The sequence below is a fragment of the Hippoglossus stenolepis genome, chromosome 6 (genome assembly GCF_022539355.2).
Source record: "Hippoglossus stenolepis isolate QCI-W04-F060 chromosome 6, HSTE1.2, whole genome shotgun sequence".
NCBI lineage: Eukaryota > Metazoa > Chordata > Actinopteri > Pleuronectiformes > Pleuronectidae > Hippoglossus > Hippoglossus stenolepis.
The window spans coordinates 21,212,175-21,238,000 of NC_061488.1; the positions used below are offsets into that span (position 1 = coordinate 21,212,175).

At 41.0% G+C, this 25,826-nt stretch overlaps 1 protein-coding gene across 7 annotated transcripts; it reads left to right on the forward strand.

Annotated features, from left to right (window-relative positions):
- Positions 1-119: 119 nt before the first annotated feature.
- Positions 120-24,902, forward strand: ralgapb (Ral GTPase activating protein non-catalytic subunit beta). Of its 7 annotated transcripts, none has more exons than XM_035158763.2 (32): positions 120-313; positions 1,565-1,785; positions 4,282-4,484; positions 4,749-4,915; positions 5,086-5,272; positions 5,536-5,667; positions 6,163-6,341; positions 7,443-7,594; positions 8,330-8,570; positions 9,180-9,215; positions 10,077-10,278; positions 11,257-11,424; positions 12,059-12,173; positions 12,491-12,638; positions 12,741-12,805; positions 12,913-13,057; positions 14,049-14,179; positions 14,978-15,160; positions 15,250-15,398; positions 16,242-16,429; positions 16,594-16,697; positions 16,836-16,991; positions 17,147-17,209; positions 17,976-18,185; positions 18,425-18,583; positions 19,424-19,592; positions 19,692-19,814; positions 19,919-20,055; positions 20,168-20,276; positions 20,483-20,561; positions 21,735-21,883; positions 22,501-24,902. In XM_035158763.2, exons 2-32 carry the CDS (start codon positions 1,609-1,611, stop codon positions 22,692-22,694), a joined length of 4,620 nt encoding a protein of 1,539 aa, XP_035014654.2. In that variant the 5' UTR covers positions 120-313; positions 1,565-1,608; the 3' UTR covers positions 22,695-24,902. The 7 variants fall into 7 exon arrangements, with proteins under 7 accessions (XP_035014654.2, XP_035014655.2, XP_035014656.2 ...); XM_035158764.2 differs by having other exon boundaries at positions 121-313; positions 14,058-14,179; XM_035158765.2 differs by lacking the exon at positions 9,180-9,215 and having other exon boundaries at positions 121-313.
- Positions 24,903-25,826: the final 924 nt, after the last annotated feature.

The window sequence follows — 25,826 nt, forward strand, 5'->3', positions numbered from 1 at the left end:
TATATGTTGTGTAAAGTTTAATATTACTGGTGATGCAGAGTTGATAATAACCTGCTCTCTGCCAGTTGCTGTCCACTGGTCAACAATTTACCGAGAACACATCAATGCTGTGATCTCACCACAACCTGAAGGCAGCAACGCAGTTCCAGTGCCCAACCATAGGGGGCGTCGATCTACGGATCCCGTTTCCCGTTAGCCCGTCAAGCTCAGCTACCCAAACCTTGACATTGCGAAGATGGAGGCTGTGATGGTGTAGACCGGGACAAGAACTCACTGCGGAGCCGTGTTATGACAAGATACCCAGTCGGTCCAGGTAAACCGCTGCTCACTCGGCTGTCGAGCAAACGCTAGCGCCTTTCTAATGTTATGTAGCTAGCAGAATGACACCTAATGTCAGCGGACGGGGGCTAGCGCAGCGAACATGAGCTAAGCTAGCTAGCAGCGCCGGATAAACTACAGCGTAGTTCGTGGAAAGCTGAGAAGTTAACGCACGGAACCGCTGGTTTTCCTCAACGACAGCGTCTTGTCTTATCCAGGGAGACGGCGGTGTAGCGCAGCAACCAGCCCCCAGCTAACTTTAGCTAATGTCATCTGCAAGATGTTTTGATGTCGATGCTAGCTCCCGTTAGCAAGCTAATCATTTGCAGGAGCGTTTCCTGGTTGAGACGCCTCTGCTTGTTGTCGAGCCGAACGTTCAGGATATTCGAGGGTAGTGTGTTTATTGTGTTTCGGTTTACCTGGCACAAGAGCCAGCTAGTGTTGAGCCATCATAATATGATGCTAGCCCCGACGTCTTCATGTTTTCTATTAAAGGCAAGGACGTTAGTAGTAACATCGGAAACCTGGTGTTTTCACTGTCAAACTACACATCAGTGCACATGACTCCAGTGCTTTACAACAAGGCTTAATGATAAGTTACTCTCTTTATTTCCTCTCTTTATAAGCATCAAATGCATTTATGTTTTCTTTCCATCCAAATACTCAAGATGAATGTAAACCACTTAAAGGTTCAGTGTGTACGATTTAGGTGAAAGGGATCTATCAGCAGAAACCGAATAAAAAATAATCCTAGTGTGTTTCCTCTAAATTGTATGAACGGTTGTTTTCTCTACCCTAGAGTGGGCCCTTTATATTTAAATACTTTATATTTACATCTGGAGCCGGTCCTCTCTACGGAGGGCGCCATGTTTTTTACAGTAGCCCAAACTGGACAAACTAAACACCTTGTGACTGAAAGCTTGCACAGGTTCTCTTTCATGTTTGGAAGGGTAGGGTAAGGTGAGGGGAATTCAGCTGCAACATGCAACTTCACCACTAGATGTCACTTAATGCTACACACTGAACCTTTAAACAACTTAAAACTGATTGTAACCTTTCATTTTAAGTCATAAAGATCAATACGATTTCCAATCAAGAAACTTGTACTGTGAGAGGTGTGTGTTTTTCTCCCACTTAGCTTTGATAGTATTAACACAACAAATATTATTTTGAATATTAACTATGTGACCTATTCATAGTTTTCTCAACTTGCCATATTAACTCTTCTGGATCTGTGTGTCTGCAGGTGGAGGCAGGTGGTGTGAGTAGAGTGCAATAGACATCGGCAGCATGTACTCCGAGTGGCGCTCGCTGCAGCTGGTGGTGCAGAGCGACCAGGGCCACCTCAGCGTTCTGCACACCTTTCCCAACAATGTGGGCACGGAGGTGGCGAATGCTGTCGTCAAACCTCTGGGCACAGCTGTGAGCCCTGTTGCCACAGAGAACATCCTCAAGACAGACAAGGAGGTAAATGTTCTGTATTTACATAGCACTTTTCTGGTCTTGATGACAAAAGCACTTTACTGTACATTTTTTGCTATTCACACAAACATACACACACACACATACATTGCATTATGTTCAACACTTTCTCTATCACAAATCAATGACACACTGCCAGCACAGCTGTCAGGAGCAAATTGGGGTTCAGTATCATGCCCAAGGACAATAAGACAGATGAGGAAGAGGTCCATACTGGTAGACAACAACAGTTAGCAGAGCCCAGTGTTTGCCACACTGTTTGGTGGTGCTATTGCTGTGCTTGGTTTATTTTTTGAAAACATCAGTATCCATTAGATCAGTCGAAAAAAACATTAATGTCACTGTACTTTTTCTATGTGGTCATGCAACTTAAGGATGGAACAACTGGGTTAGTCTTTGCAAAAGTAAAAAAACATCTCATCTCTTCAAATGAGGTTAAACTATGGAAAAATCCAGTTTGAAATGTGATGCAAATTATTTTTGTGTACCTGCTCAGTGTGACCACAGTGTTTGTCATTCTGCACAATCCTTGTTTGATATATTGATAAGAGCTGTAATCAACTTAAAGGAACAGCCTCTACATCACTGGATTTATCTTATGTCCTACTACATACAGTAGATTGTTTCACTGTTGGGGTGATAGCATGTGTGTTGACCGTGATTTAGACCACATGCAATGCTTGACATTGAGGCCATTTTTGTGTCATGGGATCTCTGTTTACGCTGTAAACATCCTTCTAAATGCCTGTAGGCAAAACCCAGTCGGGCTGTTATAAGTTTTTTGGATCAGGATTGTCTCTGGTGTAGCTACTGTGGCATATAAAGGCCTGAGTGAGGAAGTACTACAGAGGTACTGTAGCTTCTCCTTTCTCTGTAGGATCTGTATCTTTTACCTGAAACATGACAGACAATTAGTGCTGTCGGTGCAGCTCTGCTTTCACACCACTTTCCATGTAAACAAAACTGAACACAGATTGGGTGCCGATGTGTATGTTTATTTTCTCTAAATGTTGTGCATTGATTATTTACAAATTTAAAGAAGTGGTAAATGGCTATTTGGTATATCCTAAAGCCTCTGGGTCAAATCATATATAAAAAGTGATAAACAATATAAGTATGTTTAATTGAAATGTTCGAAGCCTCTTACGCAAGGCGGTTTTGATTGATTGGCTATAAAAAGCCAGATTGGTTTCTGATCCCCCTGGTTGTATGCTCTGTTCCCAAAAGATGTCTTAGAAGTCTCCCCTGTGCTCTGATGAAATTCTGGAACATCTGCTAATACACATTGTGATGAACAAGGGAAGCACTGAGCTCAGAGCGAGGCAGGACTTTCAGTTAATAGTATGACAGCATGTGTTGGGTTAAAAATATTCCAGCAATATTTCTCAGTTATATCTGAAGTACCACTGTTGCTTTGAAATTCACTTCATGCTGAGGATAAAGATTGGATAAACCTACCTGCCACTACTGATAGCAGGGATTAAGGTTCTCTGTTGCTATGACGGGTTTCCATCAGTTAGATTCCAGAAAGGTCACGTATGAGAGCAGTGCAGAGAAAAATAGGACTTTAGCTTCAGATGACAAAACCCATAACCGTCTTCCCAGCACCTCAACCATCTCTCTCATCTCTTTGTCGGGATTTTCTGCACAAGTGGTTCACCTCATGTCTTGTTATGCAGTTGGTACCTGTCAATAAATGGTTGCAAATTTGCTAGTGACCGGAGTTAGTGGCTAGTAGGGTACGTTACTGTTCTAGCTCAAAGGGAGAGGGATCAATGCCAGAAGTGGCAGGAATGTGTTGTGCCCTCTACTGTAATTCTCTAGTAACAGACATAGTACCCAAGCAAGGACGTGAACAATAACGTCGTTACATTAACCCAGCGTAAGGGATTCAGCTTAGTAGTTATTGGTTAAAAGTTATGTTTCTGATCTGTTTGTTATGTTTAGTATAAAGACTCCACACACGATCATGGGTAATAAGACGTGAGTGGGACATCCTCTGTCTTTGTTGTCTCTTAGAAATGTGCACCAATGTTTAAATGCCACAGTTGTAGAGTTACCCAGTTTTCATTCATCTCTTGCCATTTGTATATTTGATCTGTTTTGGACTTAGCAATAAACTAAGAACCATGTGTATGAGAGAGGAGGTGTACTGTTATTAACATCATCCTCTCACCACACAACTTTGGCCATCCTTGCTAAAAGACAGATAGGTTTACTAGATGTGCTTAATGCTAATTCTTACTCACTTGACATAGTGCCGACTGACAGTATAATGTCATATCAACAGAATGACAGAAGATATAAGAGGATATGTTCCTGTTAAAACTTGGTTTTCAGAACTGGCATTCTTTCTCTGTTTCATACAGTGAGATACAAGACATATGCTTTACTGCAGTATGCTACATAATGCTGCAAAATAATCAATATCTCAGAACATAGAATATTAAATCTAATTAATGAGACTGGTTTTGCTCTTAGGTAAAGTGGACCATGGAAGTGCTCTGTTACGGCCTCACCCTCCCCTTAGAAGGGGACACGGTCAAGCTGTGTGTAGATGTGTACACAGACTGGATGATGGCCCTGGTGTCGCCCAGGGACTCGATGCCTCAGCCTGTGGTCAAGGAGCCCAATATGTATGTCCAGTCCATCCTTAAACATCTTTACAACGTGTTCGTACCAAGGTATGTGAGAAATGTTCACAGATGAGCCTTTATTCATCTCCTCCTTTTTGTTTGAATTTTTTTTTAATTTAAACGAATAGGATGTGCATGTTGTCTGTTTTTACACCATGTCTGCTACTGTTAACAGTCATCCTGTATAAATCTGTGACTGTTGATGTAACTCATCATGCCTGCTGTTTTTTCTACATTTCCTCTCCGGCTCCTTCTCTCCCTCTGGTTTCCTTCCTGGTCCCCTCATTTCAAACACATCCTCTTCCCCTCCAGGCCTGACCAGCACAGTCTGAACCACATCAGGCTTTGCCAGCAGGTTCTGACTGCTGTCCAGAAACTGGCAAGAGAGTCCGTCTCCATGGTTAGGGAAACCTGGGAGGTGCTGCTGCTCTTCCTGCTACGCATCAATGACACCTTACTTGCCCCACCCACAGTTGGAGGTAAAAGTAATAGACATCTTGCGAAATGAGTGATATGAAAGTTTAAATGATGAGAAAGTTTGGACGTAATTGTGCGGACATCCTCAGAATAATTCATGTCTGAAAACGTTTTGAGTTATTAGTGATAATTACTAACAACAGTAATAACCTGCAATTTCCTCATTCTTTAGTTGGCGTGGCAGAGAAACTGGCAGAGAAATTGATGGCAGTGCTGTTTGAGGTGTGGCTGCTGGCATGCGCCCGCTGTTTTCCCACGCCACCATACTGGAAGACGGCTCGGGAGATGCTGGCCAATTGGAGACACCACCCTCCAGTCGTAGAGCAGTGGAGCAGAGTGGCCTGTGCCCTGACCTCCAGGTTGGAAAGACATCAACTACAGTAGTGTTTATAGTGCATTACTGAATTGTTTCCAGAGAGTTAAGCTAGTTGGCTTGTTTAACCTGTTAAACACCTGTATTCACAGAGGGGAGAAGCAAACCTACTTGTTAAACAAATTGTAATTGTTGTAATCGTGACTATAGGAAACACAAAAATAAACTTCCTTTTTTTGTTAAGGCATTCCAGGGTCTGTATTTTCTACTGAGACAATGTGTTTGTTTCGGTTGTTTTCTTCAATTCAGGCTTTTGCGCTTTACCCACGGACCGTCCTTCCCTCCGTTCAAAGTTCCTGATGAGGATGCCAACCTGATTCCTCTGGAGATGGACAATGACTGTGTGGCACAGACGTGGTACCGCTTTCTTCACATGCTTAGGTGAATAATTCTTAGATAATTTTTATTGCATTCTCTGGGGTCCAACTTGAAAACTTCCTTGTTAAACTAACCCTAACGGACACAATTGTTTTCTTTGTTCATTGGGTTTAAAAGACAAGGAAGTAGTTGCACATAGAGGAAATAAAGTACCTCATATGATTCCCATAAAACAGTTCTCTGTTCTATCTTTCTTTACTTCCATCTTTCATGCATTTATTTAACTTTTATCTTATCCAGTCTTTTTTATTTACTCATTCTTATTCGTAAATTCATACATTTAAGGTCACTTTTTTTGTCGTCCGTCCCGAACGTGTTCAAAAAGTCAAAATAGTCACAAAATGATCCCAGTAAAAGACATTAAAATAAATTGGATTCCATTATAACCAAGTGATTGCTTAATCTGATAGAGGATATATCTAAACAAGCTTTAACAGTGTATTTAACTTATTTAAATTGTCTGTTTAATGAATTCATTTACTGTCCATTTATTTCCAGCAATCCAGTGGACCTGAGCAACCCTGCGATAGTGAGCACCACTCCAAAGTTTCAGGAACAGTTTCTAAACTCCAGCGGTATCCCTCATGAAGTGGTCCTACATCCGTGTTTGAAACAGCTCCCCCAGATCTTCTTCAGGGCCATGAGGGGGGTCAGCTGCCTAGTAGATGCCTTCCTGGGTAAGGGGGACCTTTGGGGAGACTTTTTAGCCTAAATGTTTAAAAGCTTAACAAAAGGATATTTGAGAAGGAAGTGATGAGACTTATCAGAAGGATTCAACGTCTGTTTCAGAAGTTTTAGCAAATTAACCATAAATCATGTCAACATAAGGTTTGGTTCATGTCAAAAAAATGCTTTTGTGACATTGGATGATGATGATTTGCAGAGCGCGTCCTTCCCAACATTTTGTTTGACAAAAATAAAAGCAGCTGTAGCGTTAACTCTGATCTTTCCAAAGCAACACTCATGTTGTTACAAGTTAATTTTAGTACTGTGTTGAGATCAATGGATACCATCGGCTTCTGGAAGGAAGGAAAAATACATTTTTAGTATTTTAAAAAAAGGGTAAGTAGAAACATAAAGTATATGTGTTGAGTGGTGAAGTTATATATGTACTAAGAGCCAGCAATCCAGCCTTTGCTCCTTTCACACAGGCACCACTCCAGAGTAAAATCAAGATGGAGGATGTCAGTCAGTCAATACTACCTGTTTGAAAACATCTAAATAGAAACATATCAGTGTGTATTCTTCTCTTTACACTGTAGGTGTCTCTGTTGAAAAGAGAGATGTACGGGAGAGGGTGTTCACTTTTTCCCCAGTGCTGCTCCTTCATGGTACAGACATCAGCTGACGCGTCAAATAATGAGATGGGCATATAACGGTCTATTTCATTGGTGGTGATGATGTTAACAACTGGGATTAGTTTTGCTGTAGCGCAATGATGCGTTTGGAATAAACCACAAGATCTTCAACAAGGTGTCTCCTGTGGGCATGAAAAGTCAATCAAGATGGATGGAGATCAGTTACTTGTGATTTGTTTTTAACTGCATGTCAACGAATGAATATTGCCTATGATCACCTCACATACGCTGAAGTCTCTTCATTTCCTTCTTTCTTTCTTACCATGAGAAATTGGAAGATGATTATATTTACCAAAAGAAAATACTGGCTGCTGGAAAACTTAATGAGACTAATCAGACATTCCCAATCTCCCCAGCCCCCACTGAGGGGGGCAAAGGCAAACTGTTCGGCCCAGTTCATTTTTACCTCTCTGTCAACAGGTATATCACGTCCCAGAGCTGACAGTGCCCCGCCCACCCCGGTCAACAGAATGAGCATGTCCCCGCCCCCCTCCATCACCAACACCACGCCCCCTCACAGCCGCAAGCAGCGGCACACCGTGGTCACCAAAACCACAAGCAAGAGTTCAACTGTAAGTGCATTAAACCACAACAAATATAAAGTGGTAGAGTTATAAGAACACTTTTTTTTCTGCTGTATTACAGACAGATTAAGGTTAAAACATTTGTGACATATTGTGTTTATGATTTCCTGCCATTTCTTCATTTATGTGAAGAGATCTGAAAAAAATCTTCTTTTTAACTTATTTTTGTGTGTGATGTGTTAGTTAAGCCGTTTTCAGACCGGGGTTTCTCCTGCTAGCCCCCTAGGAGAAACTCTGGATAATATCTGAATAAGTCCATGTGACAATACAGCAGGAGACTGTCCGGAAAATGAATGGGCGAATTGAGGACGTTTCTAACACAAGACAGACGCAAAACAGAAAAAAAGAAAAAATATATCAATAAAAGAAAAAAGGAGCCATACACGTGGAAGAGGCAACAGAAGATGTCAACTTAGAAAGACAACAAGACTCTATAGTTTTGGTGATAAGCGGCGGTGTTGATAAACCACAACACGTGATTTCCGTAGCTGAATTTACACACCACGTCCTGCCTCCTGCATGCTGCGTCACCCCACACCTAAAGCCACCGGAGATTTCTGTGTTGTTGTGAAAGCGTCAGACCTGCTGCGTTGTTCCTGTGTGAAAGGCAAACTCCTATGAGGACATCCTCTGGAGTTAATGTCTGAAAACGGCTTTAGTTACACTGATCCTATTGTCGAAACCCTAGTAACATGTCTTTCTCTGTCCCTTCCCACCCTGCAGAGCAGTGGTAGTCAACCAACCAAAGCATCCCAGCAGCAACAGCAGCAGCAGCAGCAAAATTCGTCCTCCCCGACCCTGCTCTCCAGCCCCAACCAGAGCAGCTGGGAGTCTCGGCCTCTGCCCGCCCCGGCAAGGCCGAAGGTTAACAGCATCCTTAACCTGTTCGGCCAGTGGCTTTTTGACGCTGCTCTGGTGCACTGTAAGCTCCACAGCGGCCTCAGCCGAGACCCTAGCATGACCGGTAAGAAGTGAGACGATGGCTATAGTGTTTCCATTAATGCATGGTCAGGTGGGTGTTTTGTTGCTGTTCATTAGTATACATGTTTTTGTGGAGTTCTCTGTGTTGTCTGTTATTTATTATTGTATGTCGTTGGGATAGCCTATCCTTTTTTCACCATTTTCTCAGAAACTTCGTTGTGCTTTTCTGTATGTGAAGGGCTTGGTTAGAAGTGGCCTGGTATGAGATTTCCATCTGATTCTAATTCATTTGCATCTACCAACTGTTTAAACATGGCTACAACTGCATATAGACTACAAGCACCTGCTGAGGACTTCATATAGACTAATTGTACTGGTAAATTCATGGCTAGAGGAGTCAACAACAACACAGAAAGCACTTAGCATTTGAAAATACATTTGGCATACCATTGGCTCTCCCATTTATTTTTCTCATTTTGGTGTAGTGTCCTGCACGTGTCTACCATGTCTGACTAATGTTAAAGAGTTGTACTGGGTCACAAGTCATGTTTTGAGGAGAACAAAAAAGCAATTCATGCCTGATATGAATTGATCCCAAAATATTGGATCTGCTTTGATTTTGTGTCTCTCCACTATTTCTGTTATCTTGCAGCCTCTTTTATCCAAATTCTCCTTTCTTATAAATCTTGTAAGTAGGAACGGCAGTTTTTTTTCCTCGCTTGATTTGCGTTTCTTGACAAATTGTCCTGCTTTTTAGTTGAGTTCCTCATGATCATTGCCATTATCACCATTGTTTTTCTGTTCCCACTCCTTGTCATACATATGAAAGTTCACCAGCGTTCTCCCAGCGTTTCTCCAGAGGTGATGGAATGGGTTTCACCAGCTGACCACTTGTCTCGATCATACCGTTGCCAGTTTGTGACGCCACCCCCGTTTTAAGTTCTCATTTTCTTTTCTTTGAGTCACACTAATCCTTATTGTTTAGTTTCAGCCCCCACCTCAAGTTCAGCATTAATGTTTTGTTCCTCGTAATTTCCTTTTGTATTGTCAGTTCACTTGAGTTTTGATTTTATTGGTTTGGTGCCTCAATGCATGAAGTGAATGTTCTGTAGCTCGAGTGACAGTCATATAATTGTGGCAGCGAGGGAGCTGACACAGGGATTTTGTGAAATAGTCTTGCAGCACAGAATGACTGACACATTTTATTACCAGCACACTTCACCTGGTCATGCTTTGTGCCAGTAATAGATAGAACGTCTGTGGCAAACTCTTTGTGTCAGAGTTCCCTTTATTGAATGCTTTTAAAAAGATATGAGTGTGTGTTTGCAGTCATTTGAGTCTTTGTTTTATCTTTTTTTTTGTTTTTTCATAGTAATGATTAAATGTCTGCTTTGTGGTGCTTTTGTTTTTCCAGTAAATTTTTTTGTTCTGTGCATATAGTAGACACATGTATGTCTATTTTTGCCTGTTTCTCATACATGCATGAATACTAATGACGACATTACAATTCAGTGTCCTTTCATTCTCTGTCTCTTCCCGTTCTCTACAGCGATAGCCACTCAAGTAGGTCTGGAGCTGAGAAGGAAGGGTTCTCAAATGTCCAATGACTCCATGGTGTCAAACCCCATGTTTGACGCCAACGAGTTCCCAGAGAGCTATGAGGCTGGACGAGCCGAGGCCTGTGGGACTCTCTGCCGCATCTTCTGTAGCAAGAAAACTGGAGAAGAGATTCTGCCTGTTTATCTTTCCAGGTATCAACTTTTTTTATTCTATTAATACCAGATTTTAGATCCGACATTAACATCAGCCTGAGCCCTGGGCCACACCGCCCACCTCATCTGCACGTGAATATCTAGGTCTTCCTTTCATCGCTGCAGCAGCATCTAGAGCTTTGATGTCTCACTGATTTTTAATGGGCAAAAATTGACCGGAAGAAAGATCTGTTGATTGTCATATTAGCAACTTTACATAAAAGTGACACCATTCACTATAGTTTATGGTCTGAGGTATGTCTGAATATGTCAAAGACATTAAATTATAGTTTTGTTTCAACAATTCTATGTTAATAAAATAAAAAATGGAGGCTACACAGGTACTGTATAGTCATACTATAAACAATAGGCTGTATTTATACATGACTGTACTATATGAATGCTCATTGAAAGTGAAGATAAATCAGCTTCACCAGCCACCTGGTGGCTGACTACAATATAAGTCATAAATTCCACCTCCTCCAAGTTAGTGGATGGGACATGGAGCAAACTAAAACCCAAAGTACAGGTCAAATACATTTGTCAAACATGATGTATGGTCTAGTAATAATTTTTTTCACAAGTGTAGTATTAATTTGTTATTTAATGCTATAAAAATGGGGTTAAACATCATGTTTGAAAACTATGCATGAGTCATGATTGGTCATCCACACGTGAGACCTCGCTACTGCAGTGGAGGCTTGTTGTCCATCTATATATACAGTCTATGGTAGAAACCCAGTGCAGGCTGTAATTAAATTATGATAAGTTAATAGAAGGTAAAGTGTAGTCATTTTTCAGTGTGCGAGTTCTATCTCAGTAGCAGTGCCACCCCAACACTGCTGCAGTAGACACACACGTGTGATTGCATGTAGCTTTCGTTCAATATGTGGGGCCCAGGCCGAACTGTGGACAATTTTCTGTACAAATTACATAGAATAGTGAATAAATTGCTTCTCCTCTCGTCTCTATCTGCAGATTCTACATGGTCCTGATTCAGGGTCTCCAGATCTCTGACTTCATCTGCAGACCAGTTCTGGCTTCTATCATTCTCAACTCTTCCTCTCTCTTCTGTACTGACCTGAAGGGCATCAATGTGGTGGTGCCGTACTTCATAGCTGCCTTGGAGACTATAGTTCCAGACAGGTTAGTTTAATGAGATCGTATTTTAGAATTTAAAATTGTTTGTTTGGGATTTTTTTTAGCTGTGGAGTTGGTGTAAAACCCAGCTGTAAAACAGATTATAGCCTTTACTATATGAGAGAGTGGCCTCGCCTGGCCCTACTTGGCAGTCCCAATATATTGAGGCGCATTACTCTGTGCTGATCAACAAGTAATTCTGCTTCCCTGCTCTTTTCTAATCACTCATAGAGCTGAAATTAATAATAACCCCATGAATTCATATTTATGTGTTCCTGGATATGCAGGGATTTGCTATTTCTGCAACAAGGAAGTTAAATGGTAAACGGTGCTGTGAGATGATCTACAGGAAGAAGGATTAGTGTTTGGTGTTTACTGTAAAGTGCAAAGTGCACCAGGCCATCCTGGGAGTGGGGAGGGACGACACACCGGCAGGTTACTCTGGCATGGTAAAAGGTCACAAGGCCTACTGTCCGTCTGCCCTATCCTGAAGCAGTAGTGGTAATAATTTTGAGGATACTGTTTTAAGATTGGTCAACTGGCACTGGCTCTAGCCTCCAATGCCCTCAAAGGATAAGTGGTCTGGATAATGGATGGATGTCTGAAACTTGTCTCAGTGAGATTTGTTGTACTCTTCTAGGGAGCTGTCCAAATTCAAGATCTATGTCAATCCTACTGACCTAAGGAGAGCCTCCATCAACATCCTGCTCGCCATGTTGCCGTTGCCGCATCACTTTGGCAACATCAAATCAGAGGTAACAGCTTGGACTGACTTCTCTTAAATCTAATACAATGTTGTTTATAATTGTCATTGAATTGGTTTCTCATCTGCTATTTGAATGCAGGATTTAGCAGGTTTTCCTTTTTTATTTAAACACCTTTATCCCTTACCCTTTGCTTTTTTGAAAATTTGAACAAGTTGAGGGTGTACAGGATTTTTACTTTAATTTTTTAACTCTGAAAGGCTTTTAGATGTTCACATAACAGTAAGGAATCAAGCCCTAGAGGCTTTTATTGCTTGTCTAGCTTTCCTATAAACCATGTTGTTAAGTATTGACTTTGTGTGCCTCAGGTTCTGTTGGAGGGAAAGTTCAATGAGGAGGATGGGTGGCCTCATGACCAGCCTGTGTCTTTCCTTTCCCTAAGGCTACGTCTCGTCAATGTCCTGATCGGAGCACTGCAAACTGAGACTGACCCCACTAACACTCAGCTCATCCTGGGTATCTGCTGCCCAATTTATATCCTCTTTATCTCTTTTGCCTCTCCACATCCCTTAAGTCTATATATAGTTCTTTGTTAAGTTTGTCTTTCCTCCCTCTCAGGTGCAATGCTCAATATCGTTCAAGACTCAGCGCTTTTGGAGTCCATAGGAGCACAGACTGAAACAGTAAGGCTGAGATTGCTGCACTTTCCTCCTGCTGAATAATTAACAATTTATGATACGAGCAGCATGGTAGACTGGACTTCAAGATTGCTGTGTTTTTCTGACATTAGGGGAGTATAGATGGGAGCCATGTAACAGTGAGGAGTCAGAGTCACAGCCGCACCAACAGCGGCATTAGTTTCACCAGCGGAGGCAGCACAGAGGCAACCAGCCCAGATTCTGAGCGTCCTTCTCAGGCCCTGCTGCGGGACTACGGTAAGACACACGGTTACATTCATACACCAATATCTTTTTGCTTGGTGAATTAACACAGTAACATCAGCTATTGGTGGTGATCATGCATACCTGGGATGATCATCTGTAACTTACTAAATTAACACATTTGTTCTTCATAGCTAACGTGGTTAAAGTGGTATGCAGAGTAAAGAAGCGTTGGGTAAAATGTCTTTGTAGGTGATACAGAGTCATTTGTTGCTGTGATGCTGTGCTCTCAAACAACATTTTGACACAAAGTATGAAGTGCCAGAGTGATAATGTGGCTGAATCAGAAGTGTTTCAAAGACTTTCTCTGGGGAGGGCTGAGCGATGTTTAACTGATGAAATATGTCGGACATTGTGATGTTATTTGAACAATAATGCCAACACTAATCAGAAGTTATAAGGACACGTACGGTACTTGAAGCTTACTTTGTGTTTGTTTGATTCACTCTACGGTTTATGAGACACGTATTTAAACACACAAAAAATTCCAACATTTTGCGAGCACACAATAGTTAAATAATCGTTTATTATTCGTAATCGAGGTAAATAATCTTGAGTGATTGGTGCTTGCTAAGCTGTGACTGCCCGAGCATACTGTATAAATGTCCACTCCCCATAATGTGACTGCCTTATCTTATAAGGTTTCAAATTTCTAGCAGTTTATTGTTCCATAATGGATTTTCTGTGATAGAATAATAAACTATTGTATAGAAAATTATTTAATTTTTTTGTTAATCAAAATTCATAGTTTCAAAATGCCGACATCGGTCAGCCCTATCCCTCAGCAGTTAATTTATAATGTACCTTTTCTTCAGTCTCCTAATTTTGTTCCAAATGGTTTTGCTGTTCTGATTTTCAGCACTCTGCTAACGCATGGTTCAATACCTATCTACTAGTTTAGCTTCCAGGATTTTTTTCTTGATGTGTTGAGTGCTTTGCTCTATTCTTTGCGTTGTTTGGTATTTTGGTGTGTTATATGATCTAGCTCTTCCAGATACGGCGGTGGGCCTGCTGGTGCGCAGTATCCACCTGGTCACACAGAGGCTCAACTCTCAGTGGAGGCAAGACATGAGCATTTCACTGGCTGCCCTGGAGCTGCTGGCTGGGCTGGCCAAGGTAAAGCTAGCACCACAGAGACTCACTGTAACACTCTGCTGTCATCACCAGGCCACAGTGTGGTTGTGGCTCAGCCCCACCCTTGGTTAAAAAAGACACACAGACCTGCAGCTCTTTATATATCTGTGCCACAGACGTAGAGAAGGGGAGAGAGGTGGAAACAGTGATGTAACGTGGGTAATATCCTGAAAAATAAGGATAAAATAAGAAAATACAGGCAGAAGGCAAAGTCTCTGCAGATCAATACACTGCACAACAACTGGGTTACTAATGCCTCTTTTACAGCAAAAACATGTATACATAGGTTATTTATAATAACCTATGTATGATAATAAAAGGCAATTAATAAAAGGCTATTAACTAATTTTGCGTTTTGTTTTTTCCCCCAGTGCGTCATGAATGCAATGAAAACAGAGGTGCTCTCTTACCTTGCTGTGTTGCCAAATTAGAGTGTTACCTAAGTGTAATGTTTCCATCGGTATAGATTGGAACTGGAGACGATTAAAAGGTTTTTTGACCACTGGGAAGGGGCTGAAGGGATTACTTTTGTATGTTTTTTTTTTTTTTTTTAAATGAAAATCCTGAATAGTTTGCATTTGAATATTCATAAATACCTATTTGAGCATTTCTAATGTTAAATTTAAACCATAAAAAATCAAATGTGTCATAACTTAGTAAGACATTTTATTTATGTACCAGACTCTGCCAAAATTGTTTCCAGTGTCATGAAATGAAGAATTTTGATAATGTATCTAATGTGTGTCACTTTACTGTATTTCTGGTATTTGTTTAAACCAGGTGAAGGTCGGAGTGGACTCTGCAGACCGCAAACGTGCCGTCAGCTCTATATGTGGGTACATCGTGTACCAGTGTAGCCGTCCAGCTCCTCTTCAATCTCGAGACCTCCACTCTATGATTGTAGCTGCCTTCCAGTTTCTGTGTGTGTGGCTCACAGAACACCCTGACATGCTGGATGAGAAGGTATGTTTAAAGAATTGATGTAAAAAAATATGTTGTTTGGTTAGAGAGGGTAAGTGTTTTGTTAAAACAAACTCTCTTTTTTGTATCAGGATTGTTTGGTAGAGGTGTTGGAGATTGTGGAGCTGGGAATATCTGGTAGCAAGTCCCGACAGGAACAGGAAGTTCGGCATAAAGGGGAGAAGGAGCACAACCCGGCTTCAATGAGGGTGAAGGACGCTGCTGAGGCAACTTTGTCCTGGTGAGACGACTTAAATTTATACAGAAAAGATCAGATATAGAGTTACTTGATGTAGTTACTCATAGTAATATACATTTTTATTTGTTTTATTCTTTTAATAAAACCATCACCATCCCTTTACTTGTGTGCTGGTGACCCAGTGACATCTGGACCACTGACAATGGTCCTGTTCATACCTGGCATTAACATGCATCTTGGGTAATCTGATGACAAATTAGTATCTTGAATTACCTCAGGTCAGACCTGTCATCAAAATGCATCTCTGTATTGGTCTCAAGTTACCACTTGTTGTTGTGTCTCACTTCTCAGCTTTAAATACAGTACAGATAAACATAATTTCAGTTTGAAACAGACCAAATAGAGATTGGAAAGCACTTTCTCTGCCTATTCTGGTTAAAGTTAATAGACGAAGAACAAAATCAAAACTATACAGACTGGGTCTATTCCTTGGCATATTGCAATCAAACCAAATCAAGGTGTTTGACTGACTTGTAATTTATATCTATGGGCTTTTCAAAAGCTTCAGACATCTTGGACAAAGACACAAACACACTACTATAAGAATGTGACCATATGCAGCTCGGACCACCTAAATGATTTCTGAATATTTGTGAGGATTTTTATGCAGTAAAATAACTTTAAATATAAAAAGAAATACCAGTTTTTGTAGAAGAAACTGGTTTTAGATATTGTACAAAATTATTTTTCTGCTTCTTTATTGACATAGTTTCCCCTGTGTTTCTGCTGATCCTCGATACTGATGACTACTATAAAGTGAAACATGCATTCATTGACCCAGTTTGATCATATTTATGTCCTTGCATTGCCTGTGGTGTTCCCTAGTATCATGCAGGTGTTGGGGGCCTTCCCTTCTCCCAGCGGGCCTGCCTCCACCTGCAGCCTACTGAATGAAGACACCCTGATTCGTTACGCCAGACTGAGTGCCACAGGAGCCAGCAACTTCCGCTACTTTGTGCTGGACAACTCTGTCATCCTCGCCATGCTGGAGCAGCCTCTCGGCAACGAGCAGAGTCAGTAGCTTATCATCCATCCTTTGAATTATCGATTTATTGTAATGTTGGGGGTAATTGCTGGGTTTTCTTTTTAATGTACAAGTAGAGGCTGTATCACCCACCAAGAACTTAGCAGTGTTCAATTAAAATAAATAACCAGTAGGAGATCTCTGTCACCACAGACCCCAGTCCATCGGTGACAGTTTTAATCCGAGGCACAGCTGGCAGACATGCCTGGACCATGCAGCTCTTCCACCAACCCAGAGGAGCTCGGGCCAATCAGAGGGTGAGATCATGCTGTAGATTACCGGCTAATGAAAGGCAGCAATACTTTGCAATATTTGAATAGGACATGCTCGATTTCTGTAACTCTGCACATCTGATAACACACTCCATGTCTGTCTACACATCTCTCTTCCCACAGCAGGTGTTTGTTCCAGAGGGTCGTCCTCTGCCGAAAAATGATGTGGGGATAAAATACAGCGTCAAGCAGAGGCCCTTCCCTGAAGAGGTGGATAAGATTCCTCTTGTCAAGGCTGATGTCAGTATTCCTGACCTGGATGACATTGTCAGTAAAGAGGTGAGAGAAAAGCGTATTGGTCTTATATTCAAGTTATGACTAATATTAAACAAGTTATTCTCATTGGCTGAAAGCTAAACCAACATTGTTTGTTGTCTTTGCTGAAATAGAACCACAAAGTAAATTAATCAATCTTTGTTACTGTATAAACTCAGGCATGTTATTTGGACTGGCAGGATGATTCAAGAGCTACAAATACACTGAGTTATTACCCACACGTGAGTTGTTGGAGAGGTCAAATTTCACTGGGCGTCTCTTGGATAATAGGGTGAAATCATCTGGTTTGGTGACAAATATATGCTAATTGTTTTGTGTGGTTTCTCAATCCAGTGCACCCACCACTCAGCACTTTGTAGTTTTTAATGCAATCCAAAGCAGTGTTTCCGCTTAATTATCTAGACTGTGGCAGCGCGCCATATTTATCCCGCCACAGTTTAAGAATGAACCCAATTTTTTTCCCACTTCTCATAATAACAGAGATCTGTAACTTGTGTGCAGCTCTTTTTGCCGGGTGCTTGCGCGCACTACCGTGAGTTACTTCATGCTATGGTTATCTTTCACTCTTCAGTATGTGTACCTCTCACACTGAATCTGTATGCATGAGCGCCCCAGTTACCGTCATCGATTGAATTCATTCTCTGGAAAACATTACTAAGCCACAAGTAACTGCAGTCTGAATCAATGATCAAAAAGAAAGTGAGCATTAAAAGCTTCAAACAAAGTTTATTAAAGGGTTGTTGCACTGGATTGGTTTAGATTGCACAGGTTTAGCTAATAGAATGTTAACTCCCTCTCTGTTAAAATGTTAGATCACAACACAATCACTACTGCTCAGCACTGACTCTTCAACTTTGGGAGTTAATACCTCTGTATTTGGGTTGAAGAACTTGACTTTTGTGGGCTAACACTGAATCAAGTGCCATTCATCACTCAGTGTCTTGAAATTGTCTTTAAAAATACACCCCATCCCCTTTGTCTTTTCAGCTGGAGGTTCAGCATGACAGGCTTCGTATTCTGATGACCAAGCAGATAGAGTATGAGAACACCTTGGAGCGGCACAGTGAGGAAATCTGGAAGTCCAACACTTTCCCTGACCCACAGACGGACTGCAAACCTCCTCCTCCGTCGCAGGAGTTCCAGACGGCGCGTCTCTTCCTCTCCCACTTTGGTTTTCTCTCTCTGGAGGCACTGAAGGTTGGTGAACATAATTTGTCTGATGGAATTAATACTAGTCATAGATACTAGTGTTAATGGTAAATGAACTGCGTTTACACTTTACTTTTCTGTTCTTAACACTCAAAGCGCTTCCAACACAGGTCACAATCACACACACATTCATACAGCACAACAACAATCCTCCTATATACATGTCTAATATTGTACTTGTTAATACAGTTCATTTTGAATGTTTTATATGAATTTATCTTTGACAGGAGCCCAACAACAGTCGTCTACCTCCTCATCTGATTGGCCTGGAGTCATCCTTGCCAGGATTTTTTGATGACATCAGCTACCTGGACCTCCTTCCCTGTCGACCATTTGACACCGTCTTTATTTTCTACGTGAGAGCTGGACAGAAAAGTAGCCACGAGGTGAGGGAACGCTGGCTGATTGGTTGCGGCGACACACAACAGATTGTCTTTATATAATACTCAGTGACGGACTGTACATTGGGAGCACCGTGACATTTCCCACTGGCCTGATAGTGTTTTTGGTCTGTCTTGAACTGATAATTTGATCAGCAATAATATAGCAAGCAGGAATGAGTTGACAGACCTTTGAAATACACTTATCTGACAACCGCCGTAATCACGTCGCGCCTCTGCCGTGCACCCGCTTCTGATAGTATTACAACAAGTCGCAGGTGAAATGGAAGGTCGTGGTCAGAAGAAAAGCAACGGTGGGGCAGAGACAGAGGGAAGAAAATAATCTTGCCTCAGATGCAGCTAAATGACACAGTTCACCACCTCATCACCCAAACAATATCAGGACATTCTGATGTAAATTTCTAAGTAGAAACCCTAGAAATATCATACTTTCACCCATTTCACTCTAAATTCAGTTATGTTTTCACTGTTTTGGTTGTGGCAACAGAGGAGGAGATTCTTATGGCACTTGAAAAAGATGGCGTCATTGAAAAGATAGCAGAGGAGATGAGTTACTGCGCTGCCTGCTTGTTTACTAGTCTGGTAGCCGTTACATCAACAAATTAGGTTAGCCTACAAAATTAGAGGTCTGGTGCTTGCGTGAAAAGCGTGGGCTGGAAAGGGGTCAAATTCCCAGCCTTATTGTCGCAGCCCCTCAGAATACTCGTATGAGTTTTTGGGGCAAATTTAAGTTGAAAATGTTGAAATTGACCTTGTTTCTTCTCTCACAATATGTCTATATAAATCTCAGATGAGAATGGATCTTTTTTTCCTCCTTTTGATCAGATCCTGAGGAACGTGGAGTCATCATCGAGTGTCCAGCCTCACTTCTTGGAGTTCCTGCTGTCCTTGGGCTGGCCTGTGGACGTGGGACGCCACCCAGGTTGGACGGGACACCTAGATACCAGCTGGTCCCTGAACTCCTTCTGCGACAGCAATGATACACAACAAATAGGTAAGCTACTGGGCATTAAATCTGAAGACAAATGCACTTTATGTTGATTGTTTTTTTTATAGTAACAAAGTAAATGACACACACATTTATTTACTGCAGAGGAAGCAGCTACTCCTGAGGACACAGGAGGTTCCGTGTTCAATGGGGAGAAGAAGGTTTTGTACTACGCTGATGCTCTGACAGAGATTGCCTTCGTTGTTCCATCTTTGACAGAAAACTCGGGTCAGTGTCCTCTCTTCTATGAAGTGGTTAGATATTGCATAAGATAAAAAGCCAGTGATGGAATCAGGAATGACAGTTGCCATTTGCTCTTTGTTGTTACCCAGAGGAGTCATCGGTGCACAGTGACTCCACAGTGGAGGCAGACACCAACACAGAAATAGTGCCTGGTTTACTTAAACAACCCAACCTCACACTGGAGCTCTTCCCCAACCATTCAGAAAACCTTGAGTCTGCCAAGAAGGTAAAGTATAGTTTATGTGGGTGTATCAGACATGTATTTTGATAATGATTTTTTATTTTATTCAGAAATAGCTTTTGCTTAAACACACCGTTTGTTGTGCTGTTTCTTTTAGCTGAGTCCTTTGGTGAAGACAAAGAGGTCATCGACTGGAAAGTCCTTCCCACCACTGGGTCCGGAGACAAAAGTGTTCGTGGTTTGGGTGGAGCGCTTTGATGATATTGGTAGGAACCTATTCTTTATACTGCCATATCCTGTAATTTGAGGATACTAGTGGTATTGAATAATATTAATCTAATCTATAGATCATATTCAATTTCTTTTTCAGTAAGTTACTTCATATAAAATTGTAAAGTACTCTGTGGTGGTAAAAGGAGTTTCTTCGTGAACACTGGATGGTGCATGAAGGTCATTGTTTCTGTGTTTTTAGAGAACTTCCCGTTGACTGAGCTCTTGGCGGAAACCAGCACGGGCTTGGAAGCTAGCATGAGCAACAGCACTTCCTGCAGGTATACAGAAGTTTGCATTTTGCTGACAGCATGGTACGCATGCTGTTAATGTATTGGCTATTGGTTTTCTGCAAAAATAAAGAAAAACAACACCTCTGCAAAACAGCATGTAGCACATAAACCACTGCATGAACACATAGTGAGCAAAACAGGAAGTACAACAGGCGGTATGCAAAAGCGAGCACAGAAGAGGAAGTGTCACAGAGCTGTGATGGTTGTTTGACATGCCACAGGAAATCTTGGTTGTAGATAAACACCGACTGAGCCCGTGGACCACATTCTTCGAAAGGATTTAAATGTGTTGTGTTTAACCACATAAACAATGAAGGTGTGTGACCTGATGCATTTATTTCTTTAATTACAAATAATTTACTGAATTCCCAGGTCAAGATAATGAGTGGTGGGCATGTTTCAAGTTTGCTTGATTGACACAGAACTTATTTGAGGCCATTCAAATTAGAAACCAGAAGCAGAGAAGGAAGCAAGTCAGACATAGATACATTTTTCTGCTTGCCTGGTTGTTTCATGAAAACCTATTTTTACACTTAAGTTCAGTCAAGTGCTACGTGATGGCAGCCAGATCCGTCAAGATATGTTAATGCAGGGTTTAAATTTGGTAATCGTATAAGAATGTAATTTGTGTCGAGTATTAAGGATGTGTCAGGAATGGTGGCCTCTGTAAAGTGAAATGCAACATTATACATCTTATTTATATTCTATGTCATAATGTTGTCATGGTAGAGGCTCAAGCTGGAGTCGTATTAGGTTGCTACATGCTTTCCCCTGTTTTAGCATTGTCCCACTCTTCCCGAAACACATTCATAAAGTATTTAACTCTCTTCAACCTTGTGTTGTGTTGCAGCCTTATGCCAAAGTTAAAACAATCCTCATAGTCTACACTGAGTGTGCCATAGTGGCAAAGTGAAAACTAAAATGTTTACATTGATAACTGGTCCGATTCTTTACTGTGACACGTGAAATGGTTTGTGCTTATTTACTTCTGCATAAGGCTTTAGTATAACTAGATATGAAAAGTATGAAGGGGTCTGAATACTTTGTGAATTCACTGTACTCCCCTCAAGAAATGAATCCCTGTTTGTAACAGTTTAAATACACACTTCCTTTCTTTATCTTGACAAATCACTAAATGTCTTTCTATCTGTTGTTTTGCAGGTCGGGCTTACTAGAGAAGGATGTTCCACTGATCTTCATCCACCCTCTGAAGACGGGACTCTTCAGGATTCGGCTGCATGGAGCTGTGGGCAAATTTGGCATGGTGATCCCCCTGGTGGACGGCATGGTGGTCAGCCGCAGAGCTCTAGGTAACAGCACTCGCCCATACGTTGTCGCCAACGTTACCAACCTCACTTCTTTTACTTAACAGAAAGAACAGGGTTGATAAATCTAAGGCTTCATCAACACTTCTATGTTTTACACATCAACTCTTCTACGAATACACCTGGCGTCCACACTACTCTGGAGTTTTAGAGACGCTAAAATGGAGACAAAAAATGAAAACATTGTAGTATGGAATACTGTATATAATGATCATTGAGGAGCTTATTCAAATAATGTGCACATAAATCTTATGGTGGGTGTCTAAGTTTGAAAAGCACTGGAAATACACAACAAATTGAGGTAGTAGTAGAAAAAAAGTTTAATAGTACGGTGGCCCTGAAGTGCAAATCATAACTGGGAAAAATCTGCAGCAAAACGCACAACAGGAATTAAGAAAACACAACAACCAAAAAGAAAACACAGTGCCAAATTAAAAAAAAAAACAACGGCAAATAAGGAAACATTTTTGCATTATGTGATTTTCTTTATAATTATTTTTTGTTGTTTCCAGTAAAGGCAGTAATTAAAACTATTTGAACCCACTATCAGAACTGTCTCCTCTCACTACTGACGACCTCACTTGTCTGCGTCCTTCTCCCAGGGTTCCTGGTTCGTCAGACGGTCATCAACGTGTGCCGACGGAAGCGTCTGGAAAGTGACTTGTACAACCCGCCCCATGTGAGGCGGAAGCAGAAAATAACTGAGATTGTCCAGCGTTACCGCAACAAGCAGCTGGAGCCAGAGTTTTACACCTCGCTCTTCCATGAGGTGGGGGAGGGAAAGCCTCACCTCTAATACCCCTGCCCTGTCCTAACACTGGCTCACAAGCGCACACAGACACACACATGCTTTATACCTATACTCTTACACCATTTACATACATACACACCCACACCACACACACACACAGAATCTTTATATTTATACTGTACTATTTTGTTATTTATATGAATACATATATCAACACTGTCTGCCTTTGACTCTGAGAGCAAAGTGTCAAAAACCATGCCAAGGTGGAAAAGCTACATTTCTGTGTCGCAGCCTCTCGCGGAACATTTGAATGGCTGAAGTTCAACAGTCTCTGCTCATTAGGTCTCATGCTTTGTGGCAAAAGAGTTTCTGCTTGTCTTCAAACTGCAATACAATAGTTACACTGTTGGCCTTTCTCAACTTGTAAAAAAAAAAAAAAAATGTTTGTTCTCTAAACCCTGTGACATGAGTGAATTTCCTGATGGTTTTGGTAATACAGAGTTGTGTCCAAAAAACCCAGATTTGTTTTTTGTTGTTGTTGTAATCAAACAGATTCATAGCTGGATCTTTGCCAAGGAGACAAACATGCAAGCGTCATAAAAAAGTTTTTAAATCCAAATCGCTGCTGCTTTCAGGCAAGTTGCCTTGATAGAGCGAAGAAATGATGGACATCGTTAACGGCCAATCATCTACACCCAGACGTCTGCTAAATTCTTCCCAGTGCAAACAGAAATTCGGCCGCTGCAGCAGCTTACTGGTTTTTTTTCAGATGATTTACAGGACTCCTGTGTTCTATTACTGTATGTGGGTGTAATTTTTGGAACCTGCACTGTCTCTGTGCCAGTCTGAAAGTCATCCCATCTCACAGCAGCCACTGCACTGTGTTTGTGTGTGTGTGTGTGTGTATGTGTATGTGTATGCACATGTATCCTTATTCAAATAATCAACACTACAAGAAGTCATACTGACCCCTAAACCTCTCATAGAAAGCATTTCATGATGAATTATGTCACTTTACAAACAAATGTGTCTCAAAGTAAATTCAGTTTTGAACATTTCAATCTCGGTCAAAGCTCGGTAACTCGAGAGTGTGCCGGTAAAGCAGTGACGGAGCTCCTGGAGTTTGCACTTGATGATCGCAGAGCTGATAACATAAGGACCACAAAGACATTTTAGCTTTGGAGTCTCGAACGTGTCACAGATTTGCACATCCCATAAAACACAAACAGGTGCTGAACCAATGAATTAACGTGGAGGCAGACAAATGGAGGTGCACACACACCGTCGCTCATTTCTATGCAGTTTTAATGATCATCCCAGACAACGTCTCAATACAACTGAATAGAAGCGAGCGCTGCTGTGCAGACCTCCATTCTGCTGATGACAAACAGAACCACGGCACAAATGAAGTGTCTACAAAATCTATGGTGATGTATTCAGAGGCCAAAGTAATCACTGTAGCTAACAGCGTTGTCTAACGTCCATCTTGCCTGATCCCAGCTGTATTTTTTTTTATTCTAAACCCAGAAAGAAAATTTAACACAATCATTTTGGATGACAGAAATTAAAAGCTTTGCCTTCACAAATATTTTTTTTGGGGCTTCACAGTTTCACTTTAGTTTACTCACTGTACTTTGGTCTATTCAAGCTCTCCTCACTGTCTGCCTGTAACAATGTGAAGTTATTTATCACAGCGATGGAACAGGACAAACACCTCTCGTTTCTTATGTTGTTTTGGGAAGTCTTAATGCACTGAGCACATTTTCTGTTTTATTTTCTATTCCCTGTGGTTCCCCTTCCATGTCTTTTTGTACTTTTGTGCATTTTGAAAGAAAACCCTGCTGAAGGAAGAGTTTTATCTTGTGAAATATGAATGAAAAAGAGGCGCCGGCGAGTTTTTAAACCTATCATGTCTAACTGTGTGACTCACTTTTTACGAGCGTGCTTTATGCACATGCCTTTTTTTTGGAAGGAAAAAAAAAAAACATTAAATATGCTTCAAAGAAACTACATACAATCAGTCATACATTGTATCCTATGTTACTCCTCTGATCATATTTAAGGATTTGCCATGTACAGAAGCGGAGGATGATATGTAAATATATGAAAGTGTAGGGCATTTACAAGTTGTCTGTTGCATTCATCTGAGACGGCGAGAAAAAGCTATGTATGTATGCAATTATGTGTGGGAGGATCACAATGGGTATTGAATGTAACATGCATCAATTAAAACTATTATGAGCTTTTAATTTCTCCCATTTCCAATATTTGACTTTTTGTTCGCTGGATTTATATATCGGAAAAAAATCGTAAAAATATATTTTATTTTCTCTGCAGAGGATGAGGATTTAGATCTCAGTTAACTCTGATAACTAGGAGCCAAATGAAATACACAGTTACTCTATGATAAATATTTGCACCACAAACTGAATGATAGCCTGCGGCGTTAGTTGTGGTCTGGTGTAAAATAAAGAGGGAGAGAAAAAAAGCCTAGTATTATTATAACTTGATAAAACTTGTAAAGATGCCGCAGCTAAGCCTCCAGGCCTCGGAGCCGTATCGAATTATAACGGACTGTAACTGAAAATAGTATTTTTGTCTGGTTGACTTGAACAACTAATGGTTCCCCACCTTTATTTATGTTTGCAAGCATAATCACGCACAGCAGGTGTGACTGCTGTGTCAATATTATGTATTTATGCTGCATCAGAAAGATCATGCTTAACGCTGAAGAGGAACAAGTCAACAGGTCAAAGTATGTGAAATATGGAGGGAAAGGATTAGGCTACAGGTACAATTCAGAGAGTGTTTTCGAGACCTGAAGGTGAGTGAGTTGCGCACTTATATCTGTATCCACCAGAGGGCGCCTTTCTCTTGAATTTACCAGAAACGCATTGGATACTGTTGTGACAAACTACAGGGGCTAAATATTGAGCTAACTTAATTTTGTATATTTGATAATGTTTATAATTTCAAAATACTTAAATGAAAGTATTTTCTGGTTCTTTGTGTAATTTCTTTTAAATAAAAACCATAACTCGTCATTATACCTTTGGCGGCTAACACTAGTATGGCTGTATAAAGATAATTAATGAATGTGTTAATCAGTTTTTTTTTAATTCTTTGTATTTGGCCGCATATGATGCCCAAAAGTTCTGAAAAAGCGTTGATTGAAGG